This window comes from Lepidochelys kempii, chromosome 1 (assembly GCF_965140265.1).
Source record: "Lepidochelys kempii isolate rLepKem1 chromosome 1, rLepKem1.hap2, whole genome shotgun sequence".
NCBI classification, from domain to species: Eukaryota; Metazoa; Chordata; order Testudines; family Cheloniidae; genus Lepidochelys; species Lepidochelys kempii.
Genome location: NC_133256.1, coordinates 255571782 through 255587240, shown reverse-complemented (window position 1 = coordinate 255587240; position 15459 = coordinate 255571782). Strand labels below are relative to the sequence as shown.

Genomic DNA, 15459 nt, shown 5'->3' with positions numbered 1-15459 from the left:
CAAAAAACTAAACTTATTTATTGTATTAGTTTAGATTCACTTAAAGGTTCAAAGACAGGGAACTTGTCAGGGTAAGGGAAGCAATTGGATAGAAATTAAAGCATGGTGGGGCTACCACTCTTCTGGGCTTTTTGGGGAAACCTTGCATTGCACAGATGATGCATTGAGTGAGTCTACACTGGAAATAATTGCAGCTACAGTAACTCCTCGCTTAACATTGTAGTTATGTTCCTGAAAAATGCACTTTAAGCGAAAAGATGTTCAGCGAATCCAATTTCCCCCATAAGAATTAATGTAAATAGGGGCGGGGTTAGGTTCCAGGGAAATTTTTTTCACCAGACCAAAAACTGTTTTATTTTTGTATAAAAATAAAATATACTTTTTGTCTGGTGAAAAAAATTTCCCTGAAACCTCCCCCCCCCATTTACATTAATATAATATATATACACACACACACAGAGTATAAGTTTTAAACAAACAATTTAATACTGTACATCGCAATGATGATTGTGAAGCTTGGTTAAGGTGGTGGAGTCAGAGAGTGGAAGAGGGTGGGATATTTCCCAGGGAATGCCTTACTGCTAAACGATGAACTAGCACTTGGCTGAGCCCTCAAGGGTTAACACGTTGTTAATGTAGCCTTACACTCTACAAGGCAGCACGAATGGAGGGAGGGGAGGCAGCATGGCAGACAGAGACACACACCCTGTGTGTGGGGGAGAGAGAGAGAGAGAGATGTGCCTTGCCCCTTTAAGTACACTGACCCCATTCTAAGTACATTGCCTTTAAAAAAAAATCAGGAAGTTGAGACAGCAGCTGGGGCAGCAAGCTCCCTGTCCTGTCCCCACCCTGCTCTATATGGAGAAGGGGTAAGGGGGGCAGGAGTAGGTGGGAGGGGGACACCCTGACATTAGCCCTCCTCTTCCCCCTCCCCTGCACAGCAAGCAGGAGGCTCCCAGGAGCAATACATGGCAGTGGGGGGAGGGACAGCTGAACTGCCAGCAATTGGTAGCCTGCTGGGCGGCTGCTGCACAGAGAACTTAGGGGAGCAGGGAGCTGATGGGGGGCTGCCGGCCCACCCTGGTTCCAAGCCCCCACCAGCTAGCTCCAACCGGCCACTCTTCCTGCAAGCAGCGGGCAAAGCAGGCGGCTGCCAAACAACGTTATAAGGGAGCGTTGCGCAACTTTAAACGAGCATGTTCCCTACTTGATCCGCAAGGTCACAACGAAAGGGACATGAGGAGTGACTGTATATTCCAGTAGCTGCCAGCGGTGGTGCAGCCATTTTCACGACATGGTGGTAAAAATGTCTGCGTCTGTGAATTTAACAGTGCTGCTGACAGTTGCTGAAACACGACTACTGATTTTTCTTCCTTTGATAAGGGTTCCAAGTTCTGTTTCTGCAAGCAGCAGTGTTTAATATGCAGCTTTGTGTAGGGACTGGACTTCAGTAAGTGAAACGGGCGGTGTGGTTTCATAGGGTCCGTGGCTGCAGCTCTGCACTGCTGAATGGTGTTGAATTCCCTTTCCTCACCTTCTTGCCAGCTACAGGCGTGCATGATCATCTGGTCCGCAGGGGACACAGGCCAGATATGCTAGTGTCAGAACAAGTTTGAGATTCAGCCAATGTCTGAATGACCTGTGTTGGCTGGAGCTGCATTGAATTTCATTGTTTCATTCGCTCTGGAAGGGAGCTGCAGGCACTTTGATAACTGGATTGAAAGATTTGTCCAGTTTCAGCGGAGCTCCCTTCAGTGTCTCTCTATTCTCTGCTGAACGACTACGATGTAATTTCCTGCAGCAATTACCCCTTGGTGAATCCCTTCCCAGCAGAGATCCCTTTGCCTCATTTGGGGACAAGACTGTTTTCCCTTTTGTCCGTTGATGTAAGCACACCGATATTACAACAGGCTCCACTACCTCAGGGTGTTGTGGGAGGAGGGCCCATGTCTGGAGTAGCAGGTGAAACTTAAAATCGGGATTACAGTACAGTGGTGAGCAACCTCCTAGCCTGAGAATATTCCTTGGCTTTCTCTGGTGGGGTGATGGGTGCAATAGAAACAGAGCAATAGTCCAGTCTTCTAAGGTCAGAGAGACTTGAATGTCATGGGCCATTCTTCCTTTACCCCAGGTGACTGAATTCTTCCAGCCATGCTTCCCTCCCTTCCCTGAGGGCATATAGATGGGCCCTGACAGTTGGGCAGAGTGGCTATAATGATGATTTTGGAAGTGCTAGGACCCTCTGGAGGCATGGCAGTGTGGGATTTTTACCCTTTTTGGGATACCTTTCGTCTGGTGGAGTATCTGTTTAATAGACAACCAGTTGGCATCAAATGGTGCCAAAAGCTGCTAAAAAGCCAATTGTCCTAGCACAGAAATCTCTGTGGGATGCCCTGAGTTGAGGGAGGAGTATAATTAACGTCTTGTTTGAAGGTAGTGATGCTAATGCTTGGGAGAGAGCAAGTGCTGCAAGCCTGTATTCTCAATTCTCAGTTCCCCATGGCTCCTGTCTGTCTTCTGAGGAGTAGGCAAGAAGCATGAATTCCAGTAATTGGGTATCTGGGTAATCTGTTTTGCACAGATCTGTCCTGGAAAACAGATCTCTGCTCTCTTTTACTAGAGTATAATAGCAAGGAATACTGCCCTAAGCAGAGGTACTTGGGGGCAGTGCCATGAGGATGCTGTTTATCACAAGAAATATCTTAATGGTTAGAGGACTGGGAGAAGTGGGATGTGCCAGCCAAGTACACTAGCATTTTATAGGGGTGTTAGGACCAATGTCACCCGCACTGGAATGCTGGGAGCACTCAGGAAAAGTCAGAAAGAGAATTCTATTCTGTAATTTGGGCCTGAGGAGGAGATGCAAGCCAGTCAGGCCCCGGAGATACACCTTACATGACTTAGGGGATCCTGTGATATTTCAAGGATGTGTAGGTCCTGAGCCGCAAATATGGCCCCTTCATTCCTGTCCAGTATCCTCAAAGCTGCCAAAGCAAACTTAAAATGAGAATCTGTGCTCTCTGGGGAGGAGTGTTCCTTCTGTATAAAATGCAATAGAGGACTTGTTTGGGTGGTAGTGTAGTGACAATGAATGAGATACTGAGCTGGGCTGGATTGGACCCCTGTTTGCTCTTCTTAGATTGGACTGCTGGTCCATCATTTGTAGCATATTAAATCCATTTTCTCCTTTCCCCTTCTCCAGGGTAACCAGGAGCCAACAGCCACTCCTGATGCAATGGTCCAGCCATTCACCACAATCCCGTTCCCACCACCCCCACAGAATGGGATCCCCACAGAGTATGGGGTGCCACACACTCAGGACTATGCAGGCCAGACCAGCGAGCACAATCTGACACTCTACGGAAGTACGCAGGCGCATGGAGAGCAGAGCACGAATACGCCCAGCACGCAGAATGGATCTCTTACGGTATGCACAGCCAGTTGCAGAGTGGGAAAACCAATACAGTGCCATTCGTACAGTTCGTTTCCTGAAACTGTTTTAGGTTAGATTACCTGATAGCTCTCTCCCATTCCTAATGTCTCATAAGTGCGTAGGTAATGTTGCTCTTGTATCAGAGGTAGGCCGCTTGTATCCCAAAAGTGAGAGAATTATGAAAGCCCCGTGGCTTTCACATCCCAGTGCAATGCTCCTACCTTCTTTCCCCCTTGGATATACTCTCTTGATAAATATGTGTTTGTGAAGAGAGAAATATCCCCTCTGTCGCAACAAGGAGTAGCGATAGTTTATGGTGGCGTTCTTAAATGTTGTGACTGAACTGTAGACTAGAACAGTAATTTAGGGATGTCCAGCTTTTACAAAGATGTTAACTACTTTGAGTTAATCTGCAATCAAATTATAAAAAAAAAAACAAAAAAAAACGGAGTGAAAACAAGCCTTAAAAAGCTGAAATTATAGATAGGATTATAATTAGTAGATACAGATGAATTATCCCAGTTCAGGGAGGTGGTAGAGTGGGGAGACGTTTTGGCTTTTTGAAGATGACCGTGTGCATGCGGGGTGCAGGGGGGCAGACCTAGGCAGGAGACAAGCTTTGGCTGCTATGCAGCCATTTACTGAACAAAGACTTTCACAGTCTTCTTTGTTCACTTTCATCTTCCCATAGCCTGCAACTGGAACTGGACAACATGCTGGCAGATTATCCCAGGGAAAGCTTTATCCATCCCTTAAGCCACTTGTTAAGATTTAACTTCCTAATAAAGAGCCTTATGGTTAGAGCCTACAGTGCAAAGGGATGGATTTAATCTGCTAATGCTTTCAGTTTTCCTTGTAGTTAGGTGCTTGGCTGCTAGAGATCATTTTTTCTCCCTATAAGTACGGAGTGAATTTAGTCTCAGTGATTGGAAGGGCTGATATAGTGCCAGCTCAAGTGTGTACGGATGCGCAGCGTGTAGCACCCTTCTCTCTGGGATGGGCCATGACTGCCCTGTTCACAGCACTAGTCTTGACCTTGGGAGGTGCTTCGAGCTATGGTGTTCACAAGATGAATGGATTGTCTTTCACAACTATGCAGAAGGAAAGGGTATAAGCCTGGTAAAGTACATTGACCATGCTTTCAGTTCACTTCAGACACCTTACTAAGTCACAGGGCAATGCAATCCTAGTCCATGACAGATCATGACTGGAAATGGAACCCAAGGCTGATGCAAGCAAGTGCAGAGCCATGTAAGTAGCATTATGACACTGAGCTGTCTGTCCCATCTCCCACCCATCCAGTGAACACAACACAGGAACTGGGATTTAGTTTCCTGCCTGGCAATGCAGAGCAATACTAAGCACTACCAGCTCAGTGATGGAGCTGGATGTTGGGAATAGAACCTAGGTCTCCTGCGTGGCAGTGCAGAGTGCTTCCTTGTTCGTCTGCTTTTTCCACGTGTTTATGTAGTTCCTATCTTTGTCCAGACATTAAGAATGTTTTTTTTAAAATGGAAATGAATAATGTGAGCCTTGACCCTGGACGTAAGCTGCTGCCAACCCTCCTGTTCCTATTCCATATTAGGAACCATCTCCACTGCATTGCGGGGAAGAGCTCTGCGTTTCATTGACTAATACAAGCTCCAGAGAGCCAAAAGAACAAGAATAGGAGTCCGCATATGTGCTCTGGCAGGGTGAGACAGTGGTACTTAGTAGCCTATGAGGAGAGAATAGAAGCTCGCGTGGGAAGGAGTGTGTTGCTGGGTGCCTGCTGTGAGTGGGAGAATTGTTGTCAGGAGTCTGTGGAGAGCTTAGACAATAGGTTGGCTAGCATGTAACTTTTCTACCAACTACTGGGAACAGTAGGCATGTCTGCTCTAACTATTTAACATAGTTAAAGGTGTGCAAGTGAACACTGTGAAGTAGTAGAGTGCACAGAACTGGAGCGGGCCAGGAACGGGTAAAGGTAAATTCCTTCAAGAAAACACATGAACACATTAGTGGTGGCAGTTTTGGCCAGAATTATTTAACCTGAAAGGATTCCAGTTGGTGGTAAGCCACTGTGTGTGTTTCATGGAAATCCAAAGGGAGTGAACAAAGTAGCTGAGGGCTTTCCTAGCCTGTCTTACATGCTTTGGGCCTTGAATCTTTCTGCACTTATCCCTTTCTATCCCTCTAGTGGAATCTTAGTATGAAGCTCTTTTGATTCCATGGAATATAGGCCTTGGGGTATATTTGCTTTTAGCTTTACTCTTTATTCAACACACTGAGCAGTCATGTGGGAACCAAGGAAAACTCACTGTATTGTGTTGTAAGTAGGAGGCTTAGTTACTCAGGCCGAAGGTGGGTGTTAGAATACAACACACCAGGTAGATGATACTACCTTTCCGAATACACCCATAACTGGCACTGTCCATCACATGTGCCAGTTATTACATACATACTTGTGTGTGTATGTTGCATGTGTGCACTCATTTGTCACACACAGGTTCTCCCTCTTTCTAATCCTGTCTTCTGGCCCATGGGACTCTACTAACCTAATACTGTGTAAAGTTGTCTTAGGGCCTCTAATGCTCTCCTCTTGCTACAGCAGTCAACAAGAGCAGCTGCCCTCACGTGTGTGCAAGTGAGATCCCAAACCCAACAGGCCTGCAGATTCCCCTGCTGTTGTGATCTTAAGCCTGGAATCCCAGGGGCATTTCAGGAATTCCTTTAACCAGAGAAAAGAGACCTTTCCCTACTTTTAAGATCAGAGTTTATGCTGATGTCCATTTGGTACAGTACACAGTCAGTTAGCAAAAAGGGGATGGGAGGAAGAGCTTAGAATTCCTGCTTTTCAGCCTGGCAGATGCTGAGGTTTTTGCAGAAATGTTAAACTGAGAAGACAGGGTGTCATTTCTGAATTGGTTTTGGATGGGTTACATCTGACTGATAACAAGCCTGTGCGACAGTGTAATGAGTTCATCCAGTTTCTTCTCTTATGAGCTAGTCAGGCTCTGGCACACAAGCCAGACAGGCTGATGTGAGGATGCTGACAGTGGCAAAGTGAGTTAATTTAACACAGTCTGGACACCTGAGTTCAAATGTTAGCTCTGGTTGCAAATGAAATAAACTTCATGAGTCAAGGTCCGCTCCAGACTGGACATTTCTCTACATCGGGGTAATCAGTTATTTTTTGTCAAGGTCCAGATTTCTTGGTCCGGGTATAGTCAAGGTCCGGACTCCAGAGAAAAGAATAAGTAAACTACAAATATTTTGGGGTTCTTTTAAAAGTGTCTGGCGGTTCGGGTTTGGCCTGTGGTCTTCCTATTGACTACTCCTGCTCTACGTTATAAAAACAACGCACATTCTGGCATGATTGTTTTGTCAGCCAAGGAGAAACCTGGGACTTAAATAATATTTATGGCTATAGGTCAGGATTGAGAAGCACAGAAATAGAACTGTGGATGGAGGAACTTGCACATTAATTGCTCATATTATGCTTGAGTTTAATTTGTGGTATTGGCCCCTCACTTATTGAGGATCAGACTTCATGTGCTGGGCTGTGTTTCTTGCCCAGTACTTGGGGTTATGAGTCTATTTCCAAAGCAGCTGGCCTTTCTTCCCAAACTATGCCCAAAGCAGAGTTGAGAGAGCTGGATCAAAAATTGACAGGGACATCAGTTCAAACGTGGCTTAGCAAAACAACCTGCAGCAGAAGTCTTTTTCCCTGACTGATACCTTGCATCTCAGTTTGTCAGTGGTATGACTCTTGAGTTTTTATCAGTTTACAGAGGTAGACATAAAACAACCTGAGGACTCTCAATCTGAGACAGCCCAAGGTGGAGAGACTTATTTAGAGGAATGATTGACCATCTAGTGAACTAAAATGGCTTTCTTGACAGTAGAAAACAAGAGGATTTCCCTATAAGGTGAATAAAACTGATGAAAGAAGCCAGCTGAATAGTGGGAAGAAGGTGTGTGTGTGTCTCTGTGTAAAACTCTATATCTAGAGGTATAGCTGTACAGACATAGACATATGTAAATCACTTTATATGAATGTTCCTGATGCAGCCTCATAAATGGCAGGTGTTGAGAGCTTGCCTTTCGCATTATATCATGAACCTGTACAATACAAAATCTCATTGCAGAGAGCAGTGTCTGAGATAAGTCTCTGATGTACTGTCACTTAAACACATTTAGTAAATGCAGCACATCCTCCAAAGGAATACAGATGTCCTTTTTTTATTGGCGAATGAGGAATCACATTCACAGTGGGATCCATGTACCCTAGTCAGTGTGAATGGTGAGATTGGGACTATACTTTCAAATTTCTGGGTGTATTATATGCATCTAAATGCAACATATATGCAACATATGTTTTTGAATGTGCAAGGTTTTCCTAGGACAGGGTGTTCCCAAACTTTTTTTTATAGCATGAACTGCATCTTAACAGAAGGATTGGCCCAGGGATGTCTCCTCTCTGATTTGCTGTTGTATAGATTGCCCCCTCTCCCTCAAATAATAATGGAAAATCCCTATGGTAACTACAGCAATTGTGTACCTAGGAAATTTAATATTAAGGAAGTATGTAATGTTTACTTTTAGGTGTCTCTTAATGCAGTTTAACAGGTGGAGGAGAAGCCATCACTATGTGACCGAACAGCTCTCTGTGGACCACTCCATGGTCCACAGTTTGGAAACCATTGGGCAACTAAATATGAAATTTTGAATTTGAGAGCATGGTCTGACCATGAAACAGATTAGTTCAGTTTTCCACACTTACAAACCACTGTTTAATGTCTAAGCATGGCAGCTGTTCGCCACCACCTTCTCTGGCTTGTGTGCCAAAACCTCCCTATTTGATAAAAGATGCATTTGGTCCCAAGAGACTTTCATGAAGGTTCTGGCTTGGTGGCCATCAAAACAATCCTGTCTGGACGCTGCATGTCATCGTTGCATAGAAAAACATTTAATACATTCAGAGATTCCAAGGCCAGAAAGGACCCTTTGTAATCAGCTGGTCTGGCCTCTGGTATAACACAGGCCACAGAATTTCCCAAAATAATTCCTTTCTTATTATATTCCTAGCATGTTCTGAGTTGCATTTAGACATCCATATTGCCGTCTCTGGAAATTGGGCTCCCTATTTTTAAGGTAAAGAATACAAATGGAAATGGATTTGTTAATTTTAAAAATGAAATTTAGTGCTGTTGAAAAGTGCCAATTGGCACTGGAAGTCCTCTGTCTTCAGAACAGGTACAGCATGGGCAATGACCATTCAAGTTCCCACATCCACTGCCCATGACTGTGTATTCAACCTTAACTCGGAGGAACAAACTATAGGAGTGAGGGGGATTCAGTGTCCATGGCCCTTTTAAGTCCTTAACCCGTACCTCTACTTAAACTGCTTCCTAGGGTGTCTGTTATGATGGTAGCTTTTGTGATGTGAACCTATTGGAAGCTGGACTGAAACCCCTCCATCCTCACCCCACCCCCCAAAAACCTCAACAAGCAACTTTCCATTTCTGTAGGTACATAGCCATCAAATAGTAGTGAATTTCAGTCACCGCCTTCAGTCATTCCGCAAGCTGTTTCCTGGTCTGTGGCCAGACTATAACTAGTGGAGTCAAAAAATGCTATAGCTCAACTCCAAAGCTCATAAGCCAATCTAGTTCCCCTCTGAATACAGGCATTAATAGTTTACATTTTTCTGTCTGTTTTGTAAATAGACTGTACCCACAGTCTACCCTTGTTCTTGGGCTACACAGCATTCTGGATCTTCTATTTCCAAACGTTTTAATTTTCCATAACTTGCATCTGAAGAAGCAAGTGAGGGAGAGAAACAAACTGTACTTCGTATTTATAGTTTCTGTGCTGGCTGATCTCTTTGCTGTTGTCAAAAGAACAGCAGTACTTGTGGCACCTTAGAGACTAACAAATTTATTAGAGCATAAGCTTTCGTGGGCTACACCCCACTTCATCGGATGCATAGAATGGAATATATAGTAAGAAGATAGATAGATATAGATAGATACACATACAGAAAAGGTGGAAGTTGCCATACAAACTGTAAGAGGCTAATTAATTAAGATGAGCTATTATCAGCAGGAGAGAGAATTTTTTGTAGTGATAATCAAGATGGCCCATTTAGACAGTTAACAAGCCGATGTGAGGAGGATACTTAACATAGGGAAATAGATTCAATATGTGTAATGACCCAGCCACTCCCAGTCTCTATTCAAACCCAAGTTAATGGTATCTAGTTTGCATATTAATTCAAGCTTAGCAGTTTCTCGTTAGTCAGTTTTTGAAGCTTTTCTGTTGCAAAATTGCCACCCTTAAATCTTTTACTGAGTGGCCAGAGAGGTTGAAGTGTTCTCCTACTGGTTTTTGAATGTTATGATTCCTGATGTCAGATTTTTGTCCATTTATTCTTTTGTGGAGAGACTGTCCGCTTTGGCCAATGTACATGGCAGAGGGGCATTGCTGGCACATGATGGCATATATCACATTGGTAGATGTGCAGGTGAACGAGCACCTGATGGCGTGGCTAATGTGATTAGGTCCTATGATGGTGTCACTTGAATAAATATGTGGACAGAGTTAGCATCAGGCTTTGTTGCAAGGATAGGTTCCTGGGTTAGTGTTTTTGTTGTATAGTGTGTGGTTGCTGGAGAGTATTTGCTTCAGGTTGGGGGGCTGTCTGTAAGTGAGGACTGGGTCTGTCTCCCAAGATCTGTGAGAGTGAAGGATCATTTTTCAGGATAGGTTGTAGCTCTTTGATGATGCGCTGGAGAGGTTTTATTTGGGGGCTGAAGGTGACAGCTAGTGGTGTTCTGTTATTTTCTTTGTTGGGCCTGTCCTGTAGTAGGTGACTTCTGGGTACTCTTCTGGCTCTGTCAATCCGTGTTTTCACTTCAGCAGGTGGATTTTGTAGACTGTTGGCAGTCTCACTTTGTCTGTCCACCCTATGTCTGCTCACCCAGTCAGATAAATATTCACTGTTGGCTCAAGCAGTATAGATCCCCTGCTTCGCCGAAATCTTAACTGAGACCCTAACTTGGGCATGCAGTCTGTGGAACTGGCTGCTTCAGAACAGTTTGGGACCATAAGCATAGTGCCAGGTGACTTTACCATCAATGTATGCAGTGTTGTTGTACCTGTGGTGGTCCCAGAATATTAGAGAGACAAGGTGAGTGAGATATTATTTTTTTATTGGACCAACTTTTGTTGGTGAGAGAGTCAAGCTTACACAGAGCTCAGACCTGAAGAGTCAAAAAAGGGTCACCACCTTCTCACTCTAATTACCATCAATGTAAATTACACAGACTAATGTGAGAGTGTAGGATGGGACTAAAAGCATTTTAAATTCCAGAATTTCTGCAACAGCGTAAGTCTCCTTGTTACTGCCTCCTTGCTGGCAGTTGAGATTTAAGGAACATGAAGAGACTCTGCACCCCACTGTTCTGAACTGACAACAGGTTGTAGTACGTATCTCGGACTTGAGGAGGGAGAAGTGCGGTTTCCCACTGTCAGATGTTGCTATCAGTCTAGAATGAAGTAAGTGAGAGTTAGTGCGGGGAGGAGAGATTTGGTTTGTGAAGAGTGTTTTTTATTATGTGACTCAGGGTAACTTTCTGCCATGAGTCTCTATTAAATGCTGCCTCTAAACAAGCTCCAGGTCTTTCCCTTTTATCTCCTGATGAATTAAGTCAAGGAATGACCAAAAAAAGAAAAACAAGACCTTAGGAAGCCATTTCTTCCATTTGTATTTGTGGCTGAATATATGGCAATACACAAATGTATCCAGCCAGTCCGATGCTGGCTGAAAGACTGAACCTCACTTTAGGGTCACAGATGTTAGAAATGGGAAAGAACCATTAGATTGATGAACCCATCCCCTTGCAAGTGTAGTTTATAGCTTTCAGAGAGGGAACATATCTGACATTAGCAGGAAACTGTTGAATTCATGTAGAAGAATGTACCCTTCCACATTGGTGTTACCTGTCTCTGAGCTTGGGAGTCTTATCATAGTCGAGGTGAGGTTTGACAGAAGACCTCTTGTCTTCCCTGTTTGAAGCCTTATCTCACTGTACAAAGCTAGCATGCTGTAAATATTGTCTCTTGTATGGCAGCAGCACGCTGCCATATGCAGGCACAGCTGTGAGGGATTTCTGAACAGGCCGCTGTATGACATAGTACAGGCTTAGTAAGACATGAGTTCCTGCCTCTGAGTGTTTATATTCTCCTCGGTCCACTAGTTCACAGCCTCATGGTTTCCATGCCTATTGAAGCAATAGACCTATTCCTTGGCAGATTACATCAGAAACTGTTCAGAGTCCTTAAACTTGTGCTGACATACCTCACTTTGTGGAGTCTACACTTGTCATGCTTGGGAGGGATGGACAGAGGGTGCATGCCTATCTGGTGGGGCATGTGTCTACCTGCAACTTTTACTATCTGTTGCGGGAAGCACAGGGCTTGGAAATTTACGTTAGTGGGACTCCAGAGTATGCATAAAACCTGACTGAAGAGAGATTCCCTTCGAAACTCAGTAGCACTGGGGGAGTTAATGATTTCTGGGGGTGGTTTTGGAACGCTAATCTCTAGGCACTGTTTGCACTGGTGATGGATGAGCTGCCATGTATTCTGTCCTTTTCCTTGGACAGATTTGCCCCGGGGAGCAGAGGACTCTGATGGAGTCATAAAAATAAAACTGCCAAATAGCATGGTGTGATTTAATCACAAGCTGACTGCATTGATTCTTCCCCTAGGGTGCACCACACGTGTTTCGAGATGCATTTTGTCATGGGGTGAGGGAAGGGAAAGGCATCTGGAAGTGGTACATTTTAGATATGATATCTGTCAGGATGTTGTCTATCTGATATTTGGGGGTGGGTAAACCATGGCTGATTGTAAATGGTGTACTTTGTCCAGTCTGTGGTGGGCTCATGTCGCTCTGCTGTCCCCTTCACTGCAACTTGTGAACAGAGATGCTTGCATAGCCATGCCATTCCACTCTCCCCATCACGGCTAGTTTATACCAAATGGATCACATTCATTTGTACTGCCTGCATTGCTTAAGTGAAGTGAAATGGAAAGCTGCTGTTGCTTTGATCAGCATGCCGCAGCCACAGTGTTCACTGTTAACATGCTATTGTCAGTCCCGTATAACTCGTATGTGTGTCCGAGAGAGAGAGACTTCTGGCTGAGAGAATTTCAGTGCTACTGCTGCTCATTTTGTATAGCAATGGAGAGATGCCCTTTTTCAGGTCTTTGGGACTATGTCTACCCAGCAAAGAAGAAGCCATGGCTGGCCCATACCAGCCGACTGGGGCTGCGGGGATGTTTCATTTCTGTGTAGGCTTCTGGGCCCAGGCTCTGGGATCCTCCCACCTTTCAGGCTCCAGCCCAAGCCTGGAAGTCTACACACCAATGAAAGAGCCCCACAGCCTGAGCCCCATAAACCCAAGTCAGCTGGCGTGGGCCAGCCATGGGTTTTTCTTTGCTGTGTAGATATACCCTGGGAGGCTCTCAAGGCTTTGCTGCATAATGTGCAGGACGCTCTGGGTAAGTCCAGCCAGCGGTGGAGGAGCACAGTCTTTGGTTAAGTCCCCTGGGAGAATTTCTTTGCACATTTGATAGACAAAATGGATGTCCAGCATCAGTAAAACACTTGATTGTTTTAAGCTGTTAGGGCCTGGATATGTCATTGCAAGTGTTTAAAACAGGCTGAATAGAGTCTTTGCTAGCCCTTTGAGTTCCCATGCAATAGGTTTTCACTATTGCTGTGGGTGAAGGGGTGAAGTAAGCCCACACCATGTGAGAGAGAGTGAAGCTGGGCTTAAGAAATTTACTAGACATCCAGCCAAAGCATTAAACCTTCATCTGAGACAGGTGACAAAAGAAGGGGTGAATAAGCGCTCTGGTGATTATCCTGGCATACCATTCACAGCTGCTGGAAAGGGACACAGCAATAAAACTGATCAGATTATTATCAATTTCGCTGTTCTGCTGGCAAGCGTGAGTCAGTGAGTACATTTTTCATGTCTCAGAGTAAGGGATGGGTTCCCCCATGCTGGGGTTAACAAAGTCATAACACAGCTTGTGGAGTCTCCTGGAGGAGAGATTCAAATGGAGATTAAATAAATCTGGCTATTTCAATTTCAATGTTAAAACCTCCTACCAAGACATCTTCATTTGTGCCTCAATCTCATCTATGATGCAAAACACGTTTGGGGCAGCACGTATATTTTGACCGCAAAGCCAAAAAAGGAGTGTGGCTCTTTGAGTTTTAGTAGAACCTAAAAATGGTGATATTTATTTATTCATTCAAGAAATTAAAGTAGATTTTAAATTAACTAAAATAAATTAAACATAAGAATGCATAGCCATTGCCTGTGGGCTGAACCATTTTAGTATAGGTCATATTTAGAGGTGGTACTTCTCTGAATGGAACACAGCAGAACAGATGCAGTTTTGCCTGGGGGTGCAGTGCTGACATCAGTCTGTTGGAAAGCTGCACCTCAGTCATGGGATTTTGATTATTGCATCAACATGCTGCTATAAGAGATTAGAATAATAATATTACTTGCCAGCATCAGGACAAAAAAGAAGACCCCACCTCTTCACTGTAGGTTTCCCATGGTAACAAGGGGGAAGAAAAGCCAAGGGAAAGAGAGGAGAAACTACTTTAAAAAAACAAAACAAAACACTACTAAGCTAAAATATTATATTGGTGGAGAAGGGGAGAGAAAGAAGTCTAAGATCCTCTTACTATTTGCTCATGGAAAGGAGGGAGAAATAAAAGATCAGTTGTTTGCTGGGATTATCAAACTTACTGTCACGGTTACAAGTGTAGTGTAAATACATAGGCAGAGACTACCTCATAAGGGTTGGTTGGAATTGGTATGATTTCTCTTCACTTCTCTTTTTGTCACTGTTTGATTTCAGCAAACAGAAGGAGGGGCACAGACAGATGGACAGCAGTCACAGACACAAAGCAGTGAGAATACTGAGAGCAAGTCCACTCCAAAGCGGCTTCATGTCTCTAACATTCCCTTCCGTTTCCGGGATCCAGACCTCCGACAGATGTTTGGGGTAAGTTACTGAAGCCTTTAAGGAACAATGGACTCTACTTCACTATAAGTACAGTACATGGTGACACTGATGGTGTGTCTATGTTAGGAAAAAAGGTGTTTTTACTACATATTCGTTAATATGGTAAAATCCCAGTGTGAACAGGGTAATTTGTAGTTTTCACATATTAGCAGGGCGAGGTAAGCACTAGGTAGGGTTTACCTCTACTTGCTATCACTTGCCCTTTCTGCACTAAGATTTTATCATGTGTTAGCAAACAATGGATAAAATTCTGCCTTGTTGCCTAGTGAAAATAAGGCTTCATAGCTAAGGTTGATTTAGTGTTTCCATTCTAAAGCGTTATTTTTCAGTTGGTTACAAACTTTCTGAAACATTTAAGGGCCTCCTTATGATCCACTTCTGGGACCTTATGAAGACATTCCTGTGAAGAAATTGGCCAAATAATATTTGAGGCGCCATTGGTGAGGGGATAGTATTTTTAAAAGTATATAACATACACATTGTGTGTAGTTTGACTGTATCTTTTAGCCTGCTCCCCCATCCTTCCAGCCTTTGTACATTACCTGTCTTCTTAGATTGTAAACTCTGTGGGGCAGAGACTGTCTTCATATGTATGGCCAGGGACTAGTTCACCATGGACACACACGAATTCAAAGGATGATACAAGGCTTTGCAAGAGCTGTGCTTCAAGTGAAGTGTCTATACGATCCACAGGAACCTTTGGCTTGTTGGCTGCTCATCCTGTGTGGTTGACAATGTACTAGTGTTGTCTGCAAATAGTTCCGTGTAATTAAATGTTTTGTTTTTCTTTTAACAAAATCTAGGGAATTCTATTTAATAAAACAAAACAAAACTTTGTTGCATGCTAAGGCTGCAGACTGAAGAGCTCAAGACAGGAAATACAATGTTAAGGTTGCTCATGAAATCTTGATAGTTGTTCCCTG

The 15459-nt window shown here is 43.9% G+C and overlaps 1 protein-coding gene across 9 annotated transcripts in view; it reads left to right on the top strand.

Annotated features, from left to right (window-relative positions):
- RBFOX2 (RNA binding fox-1 homolog 2) overlaps positions 1-15459 on the top strand; it is a 254196-nt gene that overhangs the window by 174065 nt on the left and 64672 nt on the right. For all 9 annotated transcript variants that reach the window (XM_073325006.1, XM_073325046.1, XM_073325025.1 and 6 more), the window contains 2 exons: positions 3203-3427; positions 14369-14515. In XM_073325006.1, the coding sequence (XP_073181107.1) occupies positions 3203-3427; positions 14369-14515 (372 nt within the window). The remainder of the gene's footprint in view (positions 1-3202; positions 3428-14368; positions 14516-15459) is intronic.